The following is a 24585-nucleotide window of genomic DNA, read 5'->3' on the forward strand; positions in this document are numbered from 1 at the left end:
CATAGTAAACCATGTAAGTCTGGGGGGGCTCTGGGCTTTCACAAAATGTCAGCGGAGCCCCCACAACATCGAACACCCCCTCATCCCAGCCTGTGGCCTGCAGCAACACCCCACACCTGCCTCCGCCAGCAGCGACCCTGGGGCCCCGCTTCACCGCAGCCACCACCCCAGTAAGCAATAAGGCACATCAATTATAAGAAGCGCCACCATTTACTTACAAAAAAAAAATAAATCCCTATTTTTCCTCTTCAAAATTTGGGGTGCAACTGTAAAGTACGGTATATGTTAAAATAAATTTTCATTCAAAACAGCTGAATCCCTGATGAAGTTTCGTTAAAATTTTACCTCACTATCAAGACTTTGGTCCCCTATACTGGCTATTCTGGATTTTGCATTATTTACTGTTCTTTTTGATATTCTCATGTATTATTTACTAAACCCTTGGGCATTTCATCAATTGGTTGGTCCATTAATGTTTTACTTCTTGTGGGTTGCAGCGTCTTAACATTATAGTTGGTTCTTCAATAATATGAGTAAGTTATTTGGACCTTGTTACCATTTCACACCACTTGCTTGTGATTGTTAGATTATGTGGGGTTCACTTGGTTTTTATTTTCATGTGGGTCCTAGGCTTCAAGGGTCTTGGGGTAATAGCTATGTAAGCAAGCAGGAAACTGGTAACGTCAGCCATCTGTTCCAATATATGGAAGACATTCTACTCATATATGAGAATCCATCACAGAATCATCCCGTACGGATATTCCTCAGATCCTAGTGTTCCTCCAGATAGGATTCGATAGGGTTTGAAACTCAGCTTCTTAAGGGTTCAGATCTCGGCCACTAGCGCATTCCTAGAGTATCCTCTAGTAGATCACCCGTGGGTTACAAGATTTATTAGAGCCATTACCAGGTTGAGACCCATGATTGGGAAAACTGTTCCACCATGGGACCTGAATCTACGGCTGGGTTCCTGTATAAGACTGCCTTTTAACCCCTGAAAATCTTTTTATAAGTCGGGTGTCATCTTACAGGGTGCATATGTGGGGGGGAGTGGTCCCGATGACTGAGAGGGGGCGTCTCACAGGGAAGGTGTAAGCAGACTATCCCCCTATTACCTCGTTGTGGCAGCGATGCTCTCTGCGGGTCTGTGCTGGGGACGGCGGCGGCTCCTCTTTGTGCAGTGTGGGGGCTCTGTGCTGGGGGTGGCGGCGGCTCTTTGTTCAGCGTCGGGGCTCCGCCGGCATTTCTTCAAAGCCGTGGCCTCCGGGAAAATGGCCACTGGGGGCGGTGCATGCTCAGATTCAGATCTCGTCCCGAGATCTCGTGAGACAAGATCTGAAACTGAGCATGCACCGCCCCCAGTGGCCATTTTCCCGGAGGCCACTTTGATTTTGAGCATCCTTCCAACTCCAGACCTCCGTGGGATATTAGTTGTGATTTACGTTGATAGTTTTTAGGTTTTATTGTTCTCAACACATTCCACTATGTAATGAATACAGATTTACAACTGGAATATTTCATTCAGTGATATCTAGGATGTGGAATTTGTGTTCCCTTTATTTTTTTGAGCAGTGTAGTTATAGTAGGAGACTTTGACACGTGATTGTATCTGATCGCTTGTACTATAGACAGTGCGATCAGCTATTCAATGATCTGGCCAGTGTACCATGCTAAGACTCATAACAGGTCCACTCTAAGTATGTAGATGTTGGATTATTTTATCTTCCGTCCCATTAGTGCACTGCCGTGACTAAGGACTTCACAGCCTTCAGGGTTACAAAAACATTGCTGGTCGTTCAGAAACTCCTACACCTGTTCATGGGCTGTATTTGGTGTCTTGCAGCTCACAGGGTGTTAAGTGGATGGAGCTGAACTGCAGTAGCAGATAAAACCTATACACAAGTGTTTTTTTTTTTTTAAATCCAGGATAAACTCTTCAGGCTACCTTTTTTTTTCATCATGGCAGAAAAGTCTCTCTACTTTTGCCCATATTTTGATGTCTTCTGTGCCGAGCACCTTTACACAGTATGATCATAGCGGTAACCTCTCCCCCTACCATTCCAGCATACAACTGGTGACCTGACCGTGTACTTTCACACAGGAATCCCATCCACTCTGATCAAATAAATGCCTTTCTGCAAACAATGTGCCTGTAATTGCTAAAGCTTTTCTCTTGATACTGCAACTTAACTCGTTACTATAGCAACTAGCATGAACATTATTTTTCCTCACCTTACTTGCAGGCTTGCCGTGCATTCTCCTAGGACAAAGCATGATGGGATTCCCGGCTGTGATATCATAAGACTTTGTTTTGTCACTTATTTCCAGTTCATTCTCACTAGTCGCCTGCATAGACCTCCTAATATATAGATATTGGTATACATGAAAGGGGCAATCCCATGTTGGACCTTGACAATCCATATGATATGTTTGGCACTCGGAGGACAACCTTGTCTTTGTGTTCCCAACAGTTTAGATGATAGACCTCTACCATTATTGCTGTGCCTGCCACGTACCTGCTTCTCTTGTTGATAGACATGTGTACACAAATTTCCTCTTAATAAACCTATATGGCCCTAAATTTACTAGCTAAGGTACAGGGCATTATAGTTGATTTTTTTTCGTCTTGCATCCTGTCATATAGTGCAAGAATGAAAAGGCTGCCGTTCCATCTAAACAGCTGATTGCTGAGAGTTGGACTACCACTAATCTGAGATTGATGGCCAGTCATAAAGATATTTGAAACATTTTCTAGAGCTAAAAGCAAACCATTCAATTCCCTAGTTTGTGTTCCAAAGTTTCAAGAAAAAGAGATGGGACCTAGAGGTGGTGTCTGGACATTGTAACTGCATCATGTATTCATATGTCCTAGTTGCACTTCTTTTAATGACAAGTTATATAAGTTGTATTGTCTTGATTGTAGGTGACTTATCCTTTTTCTTGCCTATTTCAGAAGTAAAGAAAAATAATCACACCTTCAATGCTGCATAAGAAAAAAAATATTTTGGTTCAAAATATACTATTTGTGTGTGTTTGACATGGAAATTAAACCTAAGAGACCAATTCATCATATCGTCTGCATCGGAAATCTGGTGTAGTATTCTTGAAATGGTACAAAATTCTAGTGCCATTTTAGACCCAGCTCCACCAACCTTAACCATAGCTTACTGGGTGGCCTGTGGCCACATGCTGCCAGACGAATTTGCTATAGTTCAAACCACAAAAGTGAAGTACATTTTTATAGCAGCAATGTTGTGACCGAAATTTTCTGACAGTGGTGCACAAAAGCCAAAAGTTGTGCCAGATTTATTAGCACGAACCGGTCATCAGGATTTTGTGACATAAACTACAGACAGTGTCAGGTCAGTGCCGTTATACTGATTTAAAATGATTCCTTGGTTGATGAAATCCGCCTTGTGGTTTAATCTGTGTTTGCAGTTTTCAGTTAATGAGATTCCTGTTCTCTGGGGCGGCCTGTTAGGGGGGGTCTTCATGTGGTGCTATGCTTACATATTCACCTGTATACTTATGACCAGTCACTGACCCTTCAGTGACCTGCCTCACATTTTAAATACTGCGCTTGCTCACTTCATATTATGGTCTTTGGAAACCTCTTTTAACTACTGCAAAATGGTGGCGGTGCATGCGTAGTAGCATCTATCATTTGCCTATAGATGCGTCTGAGCAAGTGCCACCAACGATGCCATGTTGGAGAAAAAAAAATTGGCTGCAGGAAAATGGCGGCACTTGCGCACTAGCATGTATCACCCATAGATGCTACTGTGCAAGCCCTGCTTCCAACTCCATTTTGCTGCAGCCAATTTTTTTCTTCCAACAAAATGGCAGGGCTTGCACAGTAACATCTATTGGCAAGAGATAGATGCTGCTGCGCATGCGCCGCCACCATTTTGCAGTAGTTTTTTTTCTTTCTTTTCCTAAAGACCATAACATGAACTGCGCAAGCACAGTATTTAAAATGGGAGGTAGGTCGCTGAAGGATCAAGTGACCTGTCATTTAAGCCCATAAGTATGAATGAGAACAGAGTACAACATAAAGACCCCCACAGGCCGCCCCGGATCACAAGAATCTCATTAACTGAAATCTGCAAATACAGATTAAACAACAACCACAAGACGGATTTCATCAGCCAGGTATCATTCCAATCAGTGTAACAGCGCCGACCTGACACTCTAGTTTACTCAGCACAATCCTGCTGACAGGTTCCCTTTAAGAGTGAACTCTGCATCAAGACTGCCATAAAAAATACAAGTCACAATGAGTCAACCACTAAATGTAGTAAAAAAATACAAATTGTAAGTGGAAACAACTTGCCCTTAGTATTCTACTCCTTGGCCATCGTTTTCATGTGTTATTGACGCTGCTCCAGCTAGTCTTCTGCAGTTTGTGACCTGCCCGATGGCTCCAATGCTTGACGGGTGAAAATCTTAATGTGAGCCTATAAGAGCTAGGCCAGTATCTCATACACAATCACTGGGCGCCTGTTTTGCCTGCCTGTTCTGCACCACAGGATGCAGGGGACATGGACAGACCAAATCTGACTTTACATAGGAACAGACTAGCAAAACACAAGGAATGAGGGACCAGCTCACAATAGAGGGACCCAAAGCTGCCGGACTCCACACAGTATCTGTGTATTCAGTGTTTTTTGAGTCAAAAGAAGTACCGGTAAGGCTACGTTCACATTTGCGTTGTTGTGTGCTGCGTCGGCGACGCAACACACAACGCACGCAAAAATGCATGCAAAACGCTGCGTCTTGTGACGCATGCGTTCATTTTTATAGCGCAAAAAAAATGCAACAAGTAGCGTCCTCTGCGCCCCCCATGTTAAATATAGGGACGCATGGCGCATGCGTCGCTGCGGTTTCACCCGACGCACCGCAAATGTGAACGTAGCCCAAGTGTGCACTTTATGCAATCTGTGGTGTTAACCCGTTCCCGACATGACACAGTTATGTCATATGCCGGGCCCATTTCTTTTAGGCGGGCTCCACAGCCTCTTTCACCACAGATGCTGTTATTCAGCCATCATCTGCCTCTAACAGCCATAGGCCTGCTCTGCCCATGGCTGTTAACCTCTTCAATGCCTTTTGTCAATCTGTGACAGTGACATTTAATGCACGCTGGAGGGGGCGAAGTCATTGTATGTGCCCGTGACTTGATTGTGAGGCGCCGATGGTTTGCCATGACGGCCTGGGGTCTGCTGAAGGGGTCCTAAGTTAACATATAACTTGGCTTAAGGCTTTTTTGACGTCCGCAAATGTGACCTTTTAATGTTGCAAATTCAACAAATTACTATTGTCAGTTCTATGCAGCCTATAAAATGTTTGGAAACTCTGTTGTGCTTCGTTTTGAATAGTGCATTTTGAGGTGTTTTTTTTTTTTTCTTTTTGTTTTGAACAAATTGCTATCGTTGGGAGGTTTGTGCAACAAAATTTGATTTATACTCGAACATTGGATGAATTGAATATTATACTGACTTGTTTGCATCGACTATTTAGGAAAATCATAAAAAAAAGCATTTGCAGAATAATTTGAAATGCAGCGTAAATAGCAATACTATGGTATTGCTGTGTGTAGTACAAGTGAGAGGATTATCGCAGGTTCAAGTACTGTAAGGGGACTAATACAGTACAAAGTGCAAAATTTATTTAAAAAAAATATAAGTTTGAATCGCGCCTTATTCCCCCATTAAAGTTTAAGAAATAAAAAATGCACATTTGGCATCTCTGCATTCGTAAAAGTCCAATCTATCGAAATATAAAATGAATTAACCGGATCGGTAAGCTGCATAATGAAAAAAAAAAAAAAATTCTTAACACAAGAATTATGATTTTTCTGCTGCAACATTGCAATAAAATGAAACAAGAGGCTGACAAGACATTATATGTACCCCAAAATGGTATCAATAAATGTAAGCTGAAGGCGCAAAAAATAAGCTTTCATACTGCTCCATTGGCCAAAGATTTAAATGTTGCGTACTCGGAAACTGGCGACACAAGCAAATTTTATTTTATATATATTTTTTGTTTCAATATTTGTTTTCTTTTTTTCCCCACTTAAAACAAAAATGACATGTTTTGGTATCTGCGTAATCACACGGACATGGAGAATCCTATTGCCAGGCCAGTTCAATTGCATAGTAAACATGGTAAATAATAATAAAAAAAAAAAAGTAAAAACAATTGCAGAATAGCACTTTCTTTGTTGTTGCTGTTTTGCTGCTTTTTTCTCTTTGCAATTTCAGGCCATGTTCACACAGTGCGTTTTTTACTGCGGAACCGCAGCGGTTTTGCCGCTGTGGTTCCGCAGCTGTTTTCCATGCAGGGTACATTACACTGTACCCTATGGAAAACAGGAACCACTGTGCACATGATCCTGAAATTCTAAAAAAAAAACGCACTGAATTGCTGCGGTATAAAAGAAGTACCATGTCACTTCTTTTTGTGAAACTGCAGCGGTTCTGCACCCATAGACCTCCATTGTGAGGTCAAACCCGCAGATGAAAAAAATATCTGCAGGTTTTACTGCGGTTTGTGGTGCAGAACCGCTGCAGTGTGGCTGCCCCCCGTGCCCCAATCCCACCCCCCCATGCTCCGATGCCACCACCCCGTGCTCCGACGCCCCCCCCCCCCGTGCCCCCACCTCCCCCCCTATACTTACCCGGCCTCCCGGTGTCCGTCCGTCCGTCCGTCTTCTCCCTGGGCGCCGCCATCTTCCAAAATGGTGGGCGCATGCGCAGTGCGCCCGCCGAATCTGCCGGCCGGCAGATTCGTTCCAAAGTACATTTTGATCACTGAGATATAATCTATCTCAGTCATCAAAATAAAAAATATAGCAAATGACCCCCCCTTCCCTTTTGTCACCCCCATAGGTAGGGACAATAAAAAGATAAAGAATTTTTTTTTTTTTTCCACTAAGGTTAGAATAGGGTTAGGGGTAGGGTTAGGGGTAGGGTTAGGGTATTTTTAGCCATTAACCCTAAACTTCCTAGAAAACACACAGAGACTCTGCATAGAAAACTGCACTAAAAAACGCACCAAAAACGCACCAAAAAAAGGACCTGCGTTTTCTGCCAAGAGCTGCGGTTTTTAGTGCAGAAAAAAAGGATGGAAATCAGGAACGTGTGAACATACCCTCAAAGTAAGGTGTCATATAAAAGTTACTCCTCCCAAAAAAACAACAACAAAAAAGCCCCCATATGGCTATGTGGATGGAAAAATACGTTCTAGCGCTTGGAAGAAGTGAAGGAAAGAACAAAAATGGAAAATTGCCTGGTCGGGAAGGGGTTAAACAATCATTGGGCACATATTTGATCACTCTTAATAGCCTGTTTACATGGCTAGTTATAGGACGATACGCTGCTGAGAACTGATTTTTTAAACCACATAAAAGATCATGTAACCTGACGAATGAGCATTTTATACATTAGGAATTTGCTAGTTTACACTGCACAAATATTGGGGTGTTCCTAGGTAACACATTTCTGATGGTGTGGCACAATTTTAAATAAATTTGTGCTCTATTGATTTCTTCTTGGTGTTCGTTACTGTCTCTATGTTCAAATTGTACTATGAGATGAGGAGCATAAATTGTTATATGGTAATTTCTGTAGAGTTCTGATGAATGTACTGCTGCTATATATGTAGGGGAAATATACACTACTCACAAAGGAATATTTGGCTTTCAGGTTGAGTTTATGGAAAACGTAAAATTCACGCTACTGTGATGTTTTCTCATGAAAGTAGGGCTTTTAAGTAGAATCATGCAATGGTGATTTTCTCATCTCAAACAATTTATTGAAACAATCATTGAGGTTCTGGGGTACAGAGTTAGGAGCCTCTACACAATGACTCAGATGATCCCATTGGTTTTTGGAAATCTGGTGTAGAGAAAGTGCAGGCCACTCCATTTGAGGTACCCCAGTCTCCAGCAGCCTTTCCCTAGTGATGGTCACTTGATGTGCTGGAGTATTATCATCCACGAAGATGTAATTAGGCTTGTGTTGCTCGTGCAGAGGCATAGTGACTGGATTAATGATGTTGTTCCATTGGTAGGAGCTTGTCACAAAGTGTAGGGAAGATCGGTATTGACTAAATACACCTACCCACACTGTAACACCACCACCACCACAGACTCGTCCCGCGACAACAGTGGCTGATGTACAGCGCCCTCCTTGACCTTTCCAACATCAATGGTGTCGATAATTTCTGCTCAGCATAAATCAACTTTCATCAGTGAACAGCACTGATGCCCACTGGTCCCTCGTCCAACGTAGATGCTCCCTGGCCCATGCAAGACGGTGGCACCTGTGCCTGATGGTGTGGTCAGGTCCCCTTGCAGGTCGTCTAGCACACGGACAACATTGATGTAATCTGTTTTGAATGGCCTGATGTGACTCTTCAGTGCTTCTGACCTCCGTTAAATGTACCTGGAGTTGTGTGGCATTTATCATCCGGTTCGTAAGGGCATTGTTCACAATGAAGATATCATCAGTGTGGGATGTGGCCAAAGGACGTCCACTTCTCTGCCTTTCTGTGACTCTTCCTGTCTCTCTGTTGCAACCTTGCAGATGACTCTGTGACACTAAGCCCAGTGGCCACTTACATCTGAGAACATCCTGCTTGAAGCCTCACAATGGCGAGGTACTGTTGATCAATTGTTGGGTATTGTCTTTGTCTCATGAGGTCAAAATGTGAACAGCATGATGAGGAGAGCTGTTTCATTGCCAAGTCTAAGTGAATCCCGAATTGTATTGGCCAATTCATGGATCAAGCACCTGTTGTGAATTTTGCCATTAAGCTTCTTGTTAGCGAACAGCAAGTTGTGCAAAAAGTACTGAAACATTGGACAGATGGACATGAGGATCCAAACGTTTAGAGTCACATCAAGTTCACCTGAAAAGGTGAGTGCATTTTGGGTTCATCCTGAATTTTTCCACAAAAGCTAAGTATCCCCAACTCTTTGTGAGTAGTGTGCAATAAGTGGATAATTCAGTGTTGAGCTAGTTGAGGTTGTATCATTTGTCCTATTTTACTTATTATGCACAGCAGTAGGAAATGGCTGACCGGTAGAAGCTGCCCCTAGCATGGCTGTGTTCAGTACTGCTCAGTCAGTTCAGGGCTAACATTTCTTTCCATGCTCTTGGCAGTCAGGCTAAAAACAAAGATCCAGAGGAAAGTCTGCAAGTAAGGTGTATTTGTGCCATTATGTTTATTTGGACTCCTAAACGTATACTTACTGATATCATTTTATACAAGTATACCAAGCCATGAAGGAGTAGTTTGTGTTTGGAGGCCAGTGATTGGCTGGAAAGGTGATGTAAAAATGATCTCCGCAGGACAGGCAGGGCTTATATGAGCGGCAGGGGGTTCAATAGTAATTTTCCCTCCCCTAGTATCCTTCCCTGTGATTTTATAAATGTTTCCAGTTTATTGGTAATACAGGTAACCCAAAAGTAGTTCTAGGAATGTTGCAATGTTGATGGAAGACAGTTCAAGCACTTATGAGGTTAAACAAATGTAAATGTAGGGGTATGTGCACACGATGCGGATCCGCAGCAGTTTCCCACGAGTTTACATTACAATGTAAACCTATGGGAAACAAATGCGGTGCACATGCTGTGGAAAAAAACGCAGTGGTTTGCATTCCGCAGCATGTCACTTCTTTCTGCGGATTCTGCAGCGGTTTTACAGCTGCTCCTATAGAAAACCGCAGTTGTAAAACCGCAGTGAAATCCGCGGTAAATCTGCAGCAAAAACGCAGCGTTTTTGCCCTGCAGATTTAACAAATCTGCTGAAAAATCGGCAGTGGACCATTCTACGTGTGCACATAACCTAATAATGCAAACAAATGTCCTTTGACGGGTCAGTGTGTGCTTAGCCATATAACCTGTAGTGCTAAATGTCATTGATTGAGCTGTAGATCTACTTTTGAGCCACACTGTATGAACTGGGCTTTGGAATGAGCTGGTCTGATTTCTGAATTTGAGTGCAATATTTTAACTCCTTTGTACAATTTTCCTCCGCTGAGCTACTACTGTACAGCTTTATGTGACAAGGAGTGCAGCCAGAGTTGGTGCCGTGTTTTTGGCTCTGTGCTCTCCCATGTGCTGTTTGTCATGGGAACGTTGTGCTGCTGCACTTGCTGTAGGTTATGGACTGAACTCGTACACCCTTTCACAGTGGGTTGAATTATTACACAGGTGGTACTGTATAAGCCAACATCCGGTCCCAGCAGCAGAACTTCCTACTGCACATGCTCGCACGCACCTGAGCTACTACCATTTGATGACAGACTAATTGTGAGACAAACTTAATAGAAGTTATTTAGGACTTTATTTGTGATTTGTTATCTGGTATTACCAGAGTCCTCCAAAGCTATGCTACATCCCTTTCAGATGGAGGCTAGGCGCAGACCACTGTGGGATAAAGAATCTTGTGAACACATTTTGTGACTCTACTTTTTATTAAGTTGCTTTTCAAGCACTAGCATAGGAATACTTATGAAACACTCCCAAAAGGATCCCACTTTGGAAATTACGCTGATAATTTATGAAGGTGTATTGAGAGCATTTTGACCCCACAGTTTCATTGAATTAATTATAAAATGTATATATAGATGTTTGCTCTAATGTTGTTTCTGACCTAAATGTCATTACAAGGAAAAAGAACCTAGATGTGTAATGTACGGTAATTTCTGTTTAGTTAGCCAATACCACCAGATATGTGACCATAAACTCCTGCTTGGCACTGTGCACTTCCTAAAGAAGGGAAGGGGCACTGTTTGGCATTTAAAGCACAGATTTTGTTGTGGGCACTATGTTCCATTGGCAAATCCCTAAGCTGCCTAAACAGCCCCGAAGTTGCCTCATTTAAGTAATTTTACCCCCTCAAGGCCCCGGAGGTGGCTGCTTTCTCATCCTTCCAGTACTTGGTCCCTTTCCATGGAAACCCACTACTACATCACAATGACCTCACAGACTTCCAACTGTTGTATGAAATAATATAAAAAAAAAAAGATAAACAAATATATAGATCCTCTGTTTATCCTGCTGTGCTATCAAGTGTCCTCCAGGTCATGAATGCATGTTACCCTTGTAATAGTGCTTTCATATCATGCAAAATGACCCTAAATCCACACAGGCTTTTAACCATCACTTCTTTATGGATTTCCAGCTTCGCCATAACAGCCCTTCCTACAGCTACTTACATTCCTTCACACCTGTTACTTGCCATAGGTGAATTTGAACAAGCATCAAATGCTGAAACAAATTTGTTTACCCACAGATTTGGAAAGGTGCCAGCAATTTTGTCCTGCCCATTTTTGGGGTTGTGTTAAATTATGCCCTTGTTCGTTTTTTTTTTTTTTTGTGTGTTTTTCCAGTGACACACTAAGGAAATAAACATGTATAAGGCTACTTTTACACTTGCTGTGTTTTTGTGGCCCGTTATTGCTGGCCTTTTTTGCGGGCCGATACGACCTGCAAAAAAGGCTGTCTGCTGCAATAACGGACCACTAAAAACTTGTGGATCGCCGTTTTTCGGGTTCCCAATACTATAGCAAAAGTGGGGAAAAAAACAGCGGTCCGCAAAACCGGAAGTCACTGTATGCCGCAAAAACAACCTTTTGTACATGTCACACCCTCCCCTCTCCTACTCTCCACCCCAAAGAATGCTCCCCTCCCCCATTGAAGTAGATGAGAATAGGACCCCTTCAACTATGTGAAGCTGTATTCAGAGGGGCAGCTGAATATGACAGATACAAAGCTGCAGGGAAACATTATCTTGGGCTCAGTCTGTATATGAACAATTATGCATTTACTGTACTTCCTGAGAAATAATGCTGCTGTGGGAATAACCCTTTAAATCTCAACAAATTGGTCTGCAACGCCAATAAAGCTCTGTGGAAGATGGTTAAAAAAGGCCGAGTATACAGAGAAAATGCCAAGGCTTCTTATGCAGAGGGGAACTTACTAAAAATGCAGGCTAGAAGTCATGTCATATTGACTAGGAATAGTGTTTTTCTCATGATTGGCTTATTCTGCACAGTCATCGTAAAGTGGTCGGTCCTACTGACAGTAAGGCCGCCGTCACACATGCGAGTTTTACGGACGTAAGAGCGCAGAATCTACGTCCGTAAAACTCGCAAAAAATACGGCACAATTATTCTCTATACCCCTGCTCCTATTTGCCGTATTTTACTGATCAGTATTATACGGCTTTCTACGGCCGTACAAAATCGCAGCATGCTGCGTTTGTCACCGTACTGCGCAAGAAATACGCCAATGAAAGTCTATGGAAGCGTGAAAAATACGGATTACACACGGACAAGGAGTGTGACTTGCGAGAAATACGCAGCGCTGTTAGAGAGAAAAGCCGGTAATTCAGTGCGGTGTACAGTAAAATCACACTGACAGCTTACAGTAGAATAGGTAGAATAAATGTGTACACATAGAATAGGTATATATATATATATGTCAGTGAGACACATATATGTATATATATTAATATTTATTCCAGCGCTAGACAGCTTGAAAGCCGGTAATTCAATTACCGGCTTTTTCCTTCTCCTTCCTAAAACCCGACATGATTTGAGACATGGTTTACATACAGTAAACCATGTCTTCTCTCCATTTTTTTTGCAGATTCCACACTACTAATGTCAGTAGTGTGTATCTGCAAAATTTGGCCGTTCTAGCTCTTAAAATAAAGGGTTAAATGGCGGAAAAAATTGGCGTGGGCTCCCGCGCAATTTTCTCCGCCAGAGTAGTAAAGCCAGTGACTGAGGGCAGATATTAATAGCCTGGAGAGGGTCCATGGTTATTGGCCCCCCCCTGGCTAAAAATATCTGCCCCCAGCCACCCCAGAAAAGGCACATCTGGAAGATGCGCCTATTCTGGCACTTGGCCACTCTCTTCCCATTCCCGTGTAGCGGTGGGATATGGGGTAATGAAGGGTTAATGCCACCTTGCTATTGTAAGGTGACATTAAGCCTGATTAATAATGGAGAGGCGTCAATTATGACACCTATCCATTATTAATCCAATACTAGTAAAGGGTTAAATAAAACACAAACACATTTTTTAAAATTATTTTAATGAAATAAAAACAATGGTTGTTGCAGTATTTTATTCAACGCCCAATCCAGTCACTGAAGACCCTTGTTCTGTGAGTAAAAAAACATAATAAACCAACAATATACTTACCCTCCGCAGATCTGTAACGTCCAACGATGTAAATCCTTCTGAAGGGGTTAAAACATTTTGCAGCAAGGAGCTGTGCTAATGCACGCTGCTCCTCGCTGCAAAACCCCAGGGAATGAGGCTAAAAATAGATCAATGATCTATATTTAGCTTCATTTGCGGTGAGGCGCCCTCTGCTGGCTGTTCATAGATCGTGGGAAATTACCTAGAAAGCCAGGGAGCTTTCTAGGTAATTTCCCACGATCTATGAACAGCCAGCAGAGGGCGCCTCACCGCAAATGAAGCTAAATATAGATCATTGATCTATTTTTAGCCTCATTCCCTGGGGTTTTGCAGCGAGGAGCAGCGTGCATTAGCACAGCTCCTTGCTGCAAAATGTTTTAACCCCTTCAGAAGGATTTACATCGTTGGATGTTACAGATCTGCGGAGGGTAAGTATATTGTTGGTTTATTATGTTTTTTTACTCACAGAACAAGGGTCTTCAGTGACTGGATTGGGCGTTGAATAAAATACTGCAACAACCATTGTTTTTATTTCATTAAAATAATTTTAAAAAATGTGTTTGTGTTTTATTTAACCCTTTACTAGTATTGGATTAATAATGGATAGGTGTCATAATTGACGCCTCTCCATTATTAATCAGGCTTAATGTCACCTTACAATAGCAAGGTGGCATTAACCCCTCATTACCCCATATCCCACCGCTACACGGGAATGGGAAGAGAGTGGCCAAGTGCCAGAATAGGCGCATCTTCCAGATGTGCCTTTTCTGGGGTGGCTGGGGGCAGATATTTTTAGCCAGGGGGGGCCAATAACCATGGACCCTCTCCAGGCTATTAATATCTGCCCTCAGTCACTGGCTTTACTACTCTGGCGGAGAAAATTGCGCGGGAGCCCACGCCAATTTTTTCCGCCATTTAACCCTTTATTTTAAGAGCTAGAACGGCCAAATTTTGCAGATACACACTACTGACATTAGTAGTGTGGAATCTGCAAAAAAAATGGAGAGAAGACATGGTTTACTGTATGTAAACCATGTCTCAAATCATGTCGGGTTTTAGGAAGGAGAAGGAAAAAGCCGGTAATTGAATTACCGGCTTTCAAGCTGTCTAGCGCTGGAATAAATATTAATATATATACATATATGTGTCTCACTGACATATATATATATATATATATATATATATATATATATATATATATATATATATATATATATATATATATATATATATATATATATATATATATATACCTATTCTATGTGTACACATTTATTCTACCTATTCTACTGTAAGCTGTCAGTGTGATTTTACTGTACACCGCACTGAATTACCGGCTTTTCTCTCTAATATATGTGTCTACTGACACACACACACACACATTATATATATATATATATATATATATATATATATATATATATATATATATATATATATATATATATATATATATATATATATATATAGACAGTATATATATATTTTCTTTTCTTTTTGGGACACATGGATCACTTCTATAGCGGTATGTTGGTTTTGCTAGCCTGCGAGAAAACCACGCAGTACGGATGCCATACGGATTACATACGGAGGATGCCATGCGCAAAAAACGCTGACACACCCTGCCTACGGAGGAGCTACGGACCACTTTTTTCGGGACTTTTCAGCGTATTACGGCCGTAATATACGGACCGTATTGTTTTACGCTGTGTGTGACGCCGGCCTAACCCTGTAAGCTTGTGTATACAGGAAAAACTACTAATCAGGAATATGTCCAACATTTTTTTTCCATCCTTGCTCCCCTCACCTGATTTGGTTTTAAACACTGATATACAGCCTAGTTAAAGGGAGTATGTTAAAGCGATCCAATCCGCCAAATTGTTTATATTGTTTTGTTGCTCTCTAAAAAATGTCATCCATACCTTTTACTTAAGCAATCTGTTGCTCCCTGACTGAAAAAAATCTGTTGATTCATATACAAATGAGGCTTATGGGCTAGTCCCTTCTTACAAAGTGCACCGACTGTGCACTCTTTTGTCGGCTCTTTACTTCTCATCAGAGCTGGCAAGCGCACTCACTATGCATTTTGCAGAGTGACAAGAATCTACTTGGCATACGTCAGAATTGATAACCTATGCCTTCTGAGTTGAGCAGGGATTAGCCCAGCTCACCGAAACAAAGGTCTCTGGGAACATTTTGTGTTTTTTTTTATATATATATATCTTTCGGTGGATCCCACCAAAATTGGGTTTGTATGACTTTTATATGTACAGCTAGAGTATCAGTGCTCCCATTGACTTCACTGTTGAAGTGTATGTAATTCAGCTTTCAATCCCATTGTAGAAAAGTGATGATTTGAGATCTCCAGGCTAGAATCCATGGGATTTACTGCATGAAATGAAATAATGGGCTGGGTCCATGGCACCCCACAATTGTCAACTTTTGCAATGTTCAAATTAGAAAACTTTAACAAAAAGGTTAGCATTGGCCTATATGCAGAAATAAACATTTGCAAAACTATCCAGATACTTCACTAATTGAATAGCAGTATTAATTTCAAAATGAATTCTGGAACTTCTTGGTATCATAGTAAAGTTTTGCGGAACCTGTGGTCAGTTTCTGCTGCACTAACCATGAGCAGCATGAATCGGAGCCTGGCTGCACAATTACTGCCAGACATGCATCTTCAGAGCAAGCAGTTGGGCTCTGCTCCATGTAACTGACACATGGGAAAGACCTGTTAGTAGAGCGCTGCAGGGAGAAGCCGTAAACTGTTTTCTCTGAAATGCTGGAGTCCTTCAGAAAAGAACATAGCCGCTGATATCAGGCAGCCAGGCTTCTCATTCATTCTGCCTTTTGATTTCAGCAGCTTGAATTGACTGACGGGTTACAAGAGAGGCCTGGATGTCATCCTGGAGCAGAACAATATTGTATCATACAATTATTAGGTTCTGTAGAAGGACGTAGATCTGGGGATTTATTATGATGGAATATAGGCTGAACTGGATGGACAAATGTCTTTTTTCGGCCTCACTAACTATGTTACTATGTTACCTTTTAATCTTTATGCTAAAATTCTATCAGCTTATTTATTTTAAATTTTTTCAAGAACTTAAAAATGTCTGTTGTGAAATATGTTAAGCATTTATGAAATTTTTGCTGATTCAAGGTGCATAGTTTCCAAGATTTAAAGGGACTTCACTTAAAATATTAATTTTGCATAAGTTGCTTTCTGTGAAACCGAAAAGACCACATCTCCGACCCTATAGCTAGAGCAGAGTTTTCAATTCTTCTATCCATTTATATACTGGCCTTGTCTTTAGGGAACAGCCCCCTAAAGAACCAGTGTTCGCCCCACTTCTGGTGATTGTCTTAAATAGAACCTGTCAGCAGGAATATCCATGTTAAACTATAGGTATGGGCGGGATGGTACCTTTAGTGTAAACATTTTCAGCCTGGTTTTTGCCAAATCATCATGATGAATTTCAGTTTCCTCATCGTTTCGGGGTGGGACTGTGGGTGGTGTCTTTGGATCTAAGGGCTCAGCCGCTGCCTCTGCTCAATGATGAGCGAGATCTCATTCTGCACATGCGTCACTTCGGCGCCATTTTCCTGAAGACCACTGGAGGTCAATCTACTCATGCGCCGACGCCATTTTCATGAAGGCCACCACCTCTAGCTGAAGCTACTGGAGCGCCGCCCACAGCTAGGATGGCGCCAGGCCAAAATCTAAATAACCAACATGATGAATGTAACGGAGGCAGCGGAGGTGGCGTGGCTGAGCCCTCTGAGCAGAAAACCCTACCCACACACACCCACAAGTCCCGCTCCAAAGCGCCGAGGAACCCAAAGTTTACCATGAGGATTTAACGAAAACCAGGCTGCAGATTTTTCCACTAAAGGTATGTATTAAATCAGTATTACAGCACCATTCTGCCCATACCTTTAGTAGAGCATGTATATTCCTGCTGACAGGTTCTCTTTGAAGCGCTGACACAAAGTGACTTGCAAATGACACCCGGTGACATGTATTTGTCATCAAGCTATACATTGGTCTGTATTGTGTGCATATGGTGCAGACTGTAGACCACTTTTAGCCTCCTGCCTGGTTGGCACAGGTAGTGACTGATTTTTGACAAATATATACTAGTACTTACATTCCTACCTACTTGGATGACCACATACAATTTGAGAGAGAATTTTTTAAGATTTTGAATATGGTAATATTTTTATGTTTATGTGCTGACAGGATTAAAGTGGTTTATTTCTGAAATAGACATACCCTAACCATTAACTTCTGAATTACTTGCCAACAGACATGTGACTGTTGAAAACAAACATTGCTTTGTGTGATGGTTGGCACATCATTGGTACAGATGTGGTGGGGACTATGGGGACTATTAAGGATTTAACGGGTAACTAATAGTTCTGGCTTTATTTTATTACATTTTCTGCTTTTGGCAAGGTGGCACTTATTGCCATTGATTTTGGAATCCTGATTGACAGTTTCAGCTCCTGCTTGTCAACCTAAAGTATTTAAGGCATATTTATAGTTTGTGACTGTGCTGCGTTCCTCAGCCTGAAATATGTGAAGCTCATTGCCTATTTTAAAATTTTGTATAACAAATGTCAGAATTTACACCAAAACTCTCATGGCCTCGGTGTGAATTTTCTACCTGAATTTCATAGTTGTTTCTCTGCAGAGAACATTGGTTTCTTTTCAAGAATTAAGCTACTGTTTTACCTCGTCTTCCAACAACCCAATCTTTCCAAAGAGTTGTAAAATGATTTGTTTTTAATTGTCATGCCCTACAGAGGCATAAATGTTCATATTTTAAATGGGTTGTCCAGGATTGTTAGTTTTTAGTAGTGATGAGCGAATATACTCGTTACTCGAGATTTCCTGAGCACGCTCGGGGGTCCTCCCGAGTATTTTTTAGTGCTCGCAGATTTAGTTTTTCTTGCCGCAGCTGAATGATTTACATCTCTTAGCCAGCATAAGTACATGTGGGGGTTGCCTGGTTGCTAGGGAATCCCCACATGTACTTATGCTGGCTAACAGATGTAAATCATTCAGCTGCGGCAAGAAAAACTAAATCTCCAAGCACTAAAAAATACTCTGAGGACACCCTAGTGTGCTCAGGAAATCTCGAGTAACAAGTATATTCGCTAATCACTAGTTTTTAGGCCTGGTGCCAGATCGGTGGTCATTGACGACTCCTGCCGGTCATTCGGCTGCTCTGTCAATGGAGCATGACTTCTGACGTTATGCGGATTCCCAGCTTGACTGCCCACAGTTTGGCGGTGACGGGTCGGCTGTCAATCAGTATGACGTCGGTAGTCACTCCATGTTGGCATAGCAGAGGCTGCTCTGTCCGTGTGACATCATCTGAAGCCACGGAATCGTTGGCAGGGGGGTCTGTGACATCAGAAATGGTTGTAGAGCACAACAGGCGGGTAGCTGGCAATTTCATGCCTGTTGGTTCTTGGGCCCATATTAATAGAAGTATCAAAGTCCTGGATAACCCCTTTAATTTTTTGACTCCCTGTGTTCAGTAATCTTCATTGTACCGCCGCTGAGATTTTTGTTACCCTTCTTGAATCAGTCAACTCCTCCAATATTTGCTTCTGATTTTGAATCAATTCTTTTTTTTTTTTTTTGTATACAGGTTTGAATGGAAATCTGGCAGACCTTGAGAGGAGGCAAGAAGTATTTGGAAAGAATCTTATACCTCCTAAAAAGCCAAAAACATTTCTTCAGTTAGTATGGGAAGCACTACAGGATGTAACATTAATTATATTAGAAATAGCAGCCATAATATCTCTAGGCCTTTCTTTTTACCGCCCCCCTGGTGGAGATAATGAACGTGAGTATTAATGAAGAAAGGTGTCAGTGGGAACTGGATTGTGCTTGATACATCTTTAAAGGATGTTGTTATACTGCTCTGTGGTACTTCTGGTTCAGTAGATAAATCTACTAGCATTAGCCGTGGAAAAAGAAAAGGTTGGTTTCCTTATTTAAGTTAACACATTTTTCTTTCTGCGCTTTAATCTATTCATGCTACCTGTACACGTTTTGGTATCTGTACACAATGCTCAATGTGGAGCATAAAATGGTCTTGTGCAATAATTAAAGTAAAAAAAATGTATACATTTTTCAGACCATACGATGCACCTTGCTTTAATCCCAGATTTAGATATCGGGAAAGCATGCTTCTTAGAGCTTGCCTGATGGTATGCACTAGTGGAGTTGTCAATACACACATTTTTGTATTCTAAGGTAGAATAGGGAGGAAATGGATAACCGCTCCTGTTATATACACTGCTCAAAAAAATAAAGGGAACACTTAAACAGAATATAACTCGCAAGTAAATCAAACTTCTGTGAAATCAAACTGTCCACTTAGGAAGCAACACTGATGGACAATCAATTTCACATGCTGTTGTGCAAATGGAATAGACAGCAGATATAAATTATTGGCGATTATCAAGACACATAATAAAGGAGTGGTTCTGCATGTGGGGACCACAGATCACATCTCAGTACCAATGCTTTCTGACTGATGTTTTGGTCACTTTTGAATGTTGGTTGTGCTTTCACACTTGTGGTAGCTCGAGACGGACTCTACAACCCACACAAGTGGCTCAGGTAGTGCATCTCATCCAGGATGGCACATCAATGCGAGCTGTGGCAAGAAGGTTTGCTGTGTCTGTCAGCGTAGTGTCCACAGGCTGGAGGCGCTACCAGGAGACAGACCAGTACACCAGGAGATGTGGAGAGGGGGCCGTAGGAGGGCAACAACCCAGCAGCAGCACCGCTACCTCAGCATGCAAGGAGGAATAGGAGGAGCAGTGCCAGAGCCCTGAAAAATGACCTCCAGCAGGCCACAAATGTGCATGTGTCTGCACAAACGGTTAGAAACCAACTCCATGAGGATGGTCTGAGTATCTGATGTCCACAGATGGGGGTTGTGCTCACGCTTGGCATTTGCCACAGAACACCAGGATTGGCAAACCTGAATCCGATTGAACACATCTGGAACATCATGTCTGGCACCATCCTCCAACGTCACGTTGCACCATAGACTGTCAAGGAGTTGGCAGATGCTTTAGTCCAGATCTGGGAGGAGATCCCTCACGAGACCATCCGCCGCCTCATCAGGAGCATGCCCAGGTGTTGTAGGGAGGTCATACAGGCACGTGGGGGCCGCACACACTACTTAGCACCATTTCCTTGTCTTGAGGCATTTCCACTGAAGTTGCATTAGCCTGTAACTTCATTTTCCACTTTGATTTTTAGCATAATTCCAACTCCAGACCTCCGTGGGATATTAGTTGTGATTTACGTTGATCATTTTTAGGTTTCATTGTTCTCAACACATTCCACTATATAATGAATAAAGATTTACAACTGGAATATTTCATTCAGTGATATCTAGGATGTGGGATTTTAGTGTTCCCTTTATTTTTTTTGAGCAGTGTATTATATCCGCACAACTCTGCAGCACAAACTTACAGCACGTACTGTAGATACACACAGCACTGCTGCTTACATAAACAGCACAGATTATGTGGACACACAATCTTAAAAGGGTGTCCACCTTTAGGGACAATATTTTGCTCTTTTTAACTTAATGCATATATTTGGGACTAAGAAATTATTCTTTACAAATGGATTTCTATAACAAATTTGCACTGTTTTGTTTGTTTTTGTTTTTTTTAGACATTTTGTTTGTTTCTTTGCACATTATACTTTGTGGCCTGTAGTCAAGTCAGTTGTGCGCAGGTCAGAAAAGGATGATTAAATTACAAACTCACCATCTGACTGTCTAAGTGGACTGACTGATTGATTCTCAGTTAAAAGGTTGTCCACTACTCTGACAACCCTTCTCAATTCCTATGATTTTCCCCAAATTCCCACAGTGAAAGAACCACCTCTCTACTCTCCTCTGGTGCCGTCATTGTTCCAGTAGTGTCCACACTGGCTCTCCTGTTCTGTCTCCACATAAGGCGAATGGAGATCTAGCGAACTGATAATGGGCTGTAAGACCATCCCTAGCTCTGTATTACAAGAAGGAGAGCAGAGAGGACCATTTGATGAATTTGACCACTTTTAATGAAACCCAATTGCAAAAATGATTTTTTTTAGTCCCAAATTAATACATTTAAGCAAAAAATAATGAATACATTATTGTTCTGAAAGCTGGAAACAACTTTCAGCCATTCTTCCTACAACAATTTTTTTTTTAATCATTCAGTGCTAGTTTTAACGTGATTACATTCCCACACTTCCTGTGATGACATAGAAGGTCCATCAACTAATATGGTCCTTTGATCTCCTGCCCTTCTTTGTGGTATGCTTTTCCACAACTTGCAGCATGGGGAAATCCATGCAGGTGCTGTTCAGCTTCCTTACCTGCCCTACACTGATCTATTCGAGAGGTAGACTTACTTGGCTGTGTAGCTTTTCTAGGTGATCTGGAAGAATGTTATATGAGCACACTTCGATCATAGAAAGCTGCCTGAGGACTGCAGGACACTCTTAGAAAAAATACATTTTGGTAAAGAGTGCTGCTTTTATTTAAGAAAATGTGTGTTTCCTCCCCCCCCCCTCCCAGAAATGCTTTGTGAAATTGTAGTATAACCTTGTATAAATAACAATTGAAAATGACTGCACTAGTCTTCAGGATTGGTGGCCAACACATTACCTGGGGTGATATCTCTGTGATGCTCCTTTTTTCTTGTATGGTCCGTCTACTAGAAGTTTAGATCACAACATTTTACATACTCCAGCTCTGACACTTTTTGTGTGTGAGTGTCATCAGCATTGTTAAAAGGGTTTTCCCACAAAGTAAGTATATTTTAATCAGTGGATCTTGGAATGAAAATAAGTTCCACTATTGTAAGTGTTAAATGTTCTGTGCTGAGATGATCTTATAAATGTGACCGTGCTACGTGTTGTGTAATGAACCTATAATGAGAATAAAAAGGCAGGGCACTCCATAGTGCATAAATCCTTAATAAAGTGTCATTGGTGATGGCTGACAAAGTGGCATATGGTAGGATGTTATACATGGAGGGATGTGCAATTACTAGGCACAACCCTGTTTAAAATCCAGAGATAGAAAGAATCTGCTACAGCTTGCCCCAGGTGATGGTCTGGTCCAGGAACCACCATGCAGTTTTATTCTAATTTTTATACTATTTATCATGTGCAGTGTAATGGCTGTGTCTGACCATGTAGGAATATGGTCTGATCATACCACAGTTCCTGGGCAGGGGAGGACGCAAAAGAGTATATAGACGGTACAGCATGGGAGCACAGATTTTGCTTTCTGCCAATTAAGACATTCCTCTGCCTGTTTAAAAACATTTTAACTCCTAAAAGAATCAGCTGTGATCCCATGCTGTCCTGTCTGCATAGTCTTTTGCTTCCTCCCTGCCCAGGAGCTGTGATATGATCAGACCATGTCCCTTCAAGGTCAGGCAAAGCAGGGGCACATTTATAAGATTATCTCCGCGCAGGAACATTTTATTTCTTAATACATCCGTTTGTGACACTTGCTATTATTCCAATTTCTACTAATTAAAAAGTGCTTTGTCCATGGAACAACCCCTTTAAAGATGTTTGGACATAAATGTTTGACCCCCTAGGAGCCCATTGGAGATGCCAACTGAAAATAGAGGGAAAGTAGAGGAGTGCCTGGGCTGCATGTGTAAATTTCTACTACATTACCATAAACGGGTGTAAAACATACTGTAATAGTGTGTCTGAACTAGTGCTAAAATATGGAATACTGCCAATGTTCATACTAGCGGGTCTTGCAACTAAGGATGGATTTCTTTTCACTTCAGCACTCTGATGGGCACAAATTTTATAAAAAATTGACCGCATCATGTTAAAATACTAGCTTGTACTCGAAAGCTTTCTATTGCATGGTTGTGAATAGCTGAGCCCATGATCACGAGATTACTGTATACATTTTGTTTCTAACCTCTTTTCAGTGTGCGGCGCAGCCAGTGGTGCTGTGGAGGAGGAAGAAGGTGAAGCCGGTTGGATTGAAGGAGGTGCTATCCTTGTGTCAGTTGTATGTGTGGTGTTGGTAACTGCTTTCAATGACTGGAGTAAAGAAAAGCAGTTCCGAGGGCTGCAAAGCCGGATTGAACAAGAGCAGAAATTTACAGTTGTGCGTGGAGGTCAAGTCATCCAAATTCCAGTAGCAGATATAGTAGTTGGAGACATTGCCCAAATTAAATACGGTAAGAAAGCGTGTGCTTCACTGACTTAGTGTAGACTACCTGGGACCTACTCTGTTTTTCTTCTGTTATAGGTGATCTTTTGCCTGCGGATGGAGTTCTTATTCAGGGGAATGATCTTAAGATTGATGAGAGTTCATTAACTGGAGAATCTGATCATGTTAAGAAAACCCTGCAGAAAGACCCCCTTCTGCTGTCTGGTAGGTTATTCTAGTTCATGGTTTTTGCTGTAATGGTAATCATGCAGTCTTGGAGTATGTGCACACGTTAAGTGTTCGCAGTCAATTCTGTACCAAAGTCGTGTCTCTTAACAGGAAAAATGCTGCATAAAAAAAACCTCACTTTTGATGTTTTTTCCCCCCATTCATTAGAAAAGGTGAAAAAAATCTGAAAGAATTCATATGCTGCAGATTTAGAAAAAAAAGACACCTTTGCATGAGATTTCTGAAATCATTCACTTTGCTGGCACAGTAAAATGCTGCAAAAACTCAACATGTGGGCATACCCCTAGAATCCAGCAGCTTACTTGTGTTTTTTTTTTTTTTAATGTACAGTTGAAACAAATAGTTTGACATGAAGTCGGAATAAACTTTTCCCATTTTAGGTTAATAAGGAGTACCATAATTATTATTATTTGACAAATGCCAGAATGAGAGAAAATGTTTTAAGGCATTTTTATTACTGCAAAGTTAAAAGTTTACAAATACTAAGATTACTTTATTATTATTATTATTATTAAGATTACTATGCTTTTAAACAATTCTGGACTGCCCATATGTTGATGTCATGTGTTTGGAAACTTCTGATGGGTTTTATGGCAGCATCTGAGTTAGAGACACACCTGTGGATGTATTTTAATGCACACCTGAAACATACTGCTTCTTTGTGTAGCATCATGGGAAAGTTTCAAGAAATCTGTCAAGATATCAGAAAGAGAATTGTGGACTTGTATAAGTCATTTACCTGTACAAACAAAATGGGAATGTCCAGACATCAAATAGCTTAGGAAGGTGACTGGTTGTGTCCCAGAGATGAACGTACTTTGGTCCCACATGTGCATATCAACCCAAGGACAAAAGCAAAAGACCTTGTGAAGATGATG

The 24585-nt window shown here is 41.5% G+C and overlaps 1 protein-coding gene across 5 annotated transcripts in view; it reads left to right on the plus strand.

The window, feature by feature from the left end:
• The window catches only part of ATP2B1 (ATPase plasma membrane Ca2+ transporting 1), a 207982-nt gene that overhangs the window by 108288 nt on the left and 75109 nt on the right, over window positions 1-24585 (plus strand). For all 5 annotated transcript variants that reach the window (XM_069764375.1, XM_069764378.1, XM_069764373.1 and 2 more), the window contains exons 3-5: window positions 18896-19093; window positions 23232-23486; window positions 23558-23683. In XM_069764375.1, coding sequence (XP_069620476.1) covers window positions 18896-19093; window positions 23232-23486; window positions 23558-23683 — 579 coding nt within the window. The remainder of the gene's footprint in view (window positions 1-18895; window positions 19094-23231; window positions 23487-23557; window positions 23684-24585) is intronic.

Source organism: Ranitomeya imitator, chromosome 4, assembly GCF_032444005.1.
Source record: "Ranitomeya imitator isolate aRanImi1 chromosome 4, aRanImi1.pri, whole genome shotgun sequence".
In the NCBI taxonomy this organism is placed as follows: Eukaryota; Metazoa; Chordata; class Amphibia; order Anura; family Dendrobatidae; genus Ranitomeya; species Ranitomeya imitator.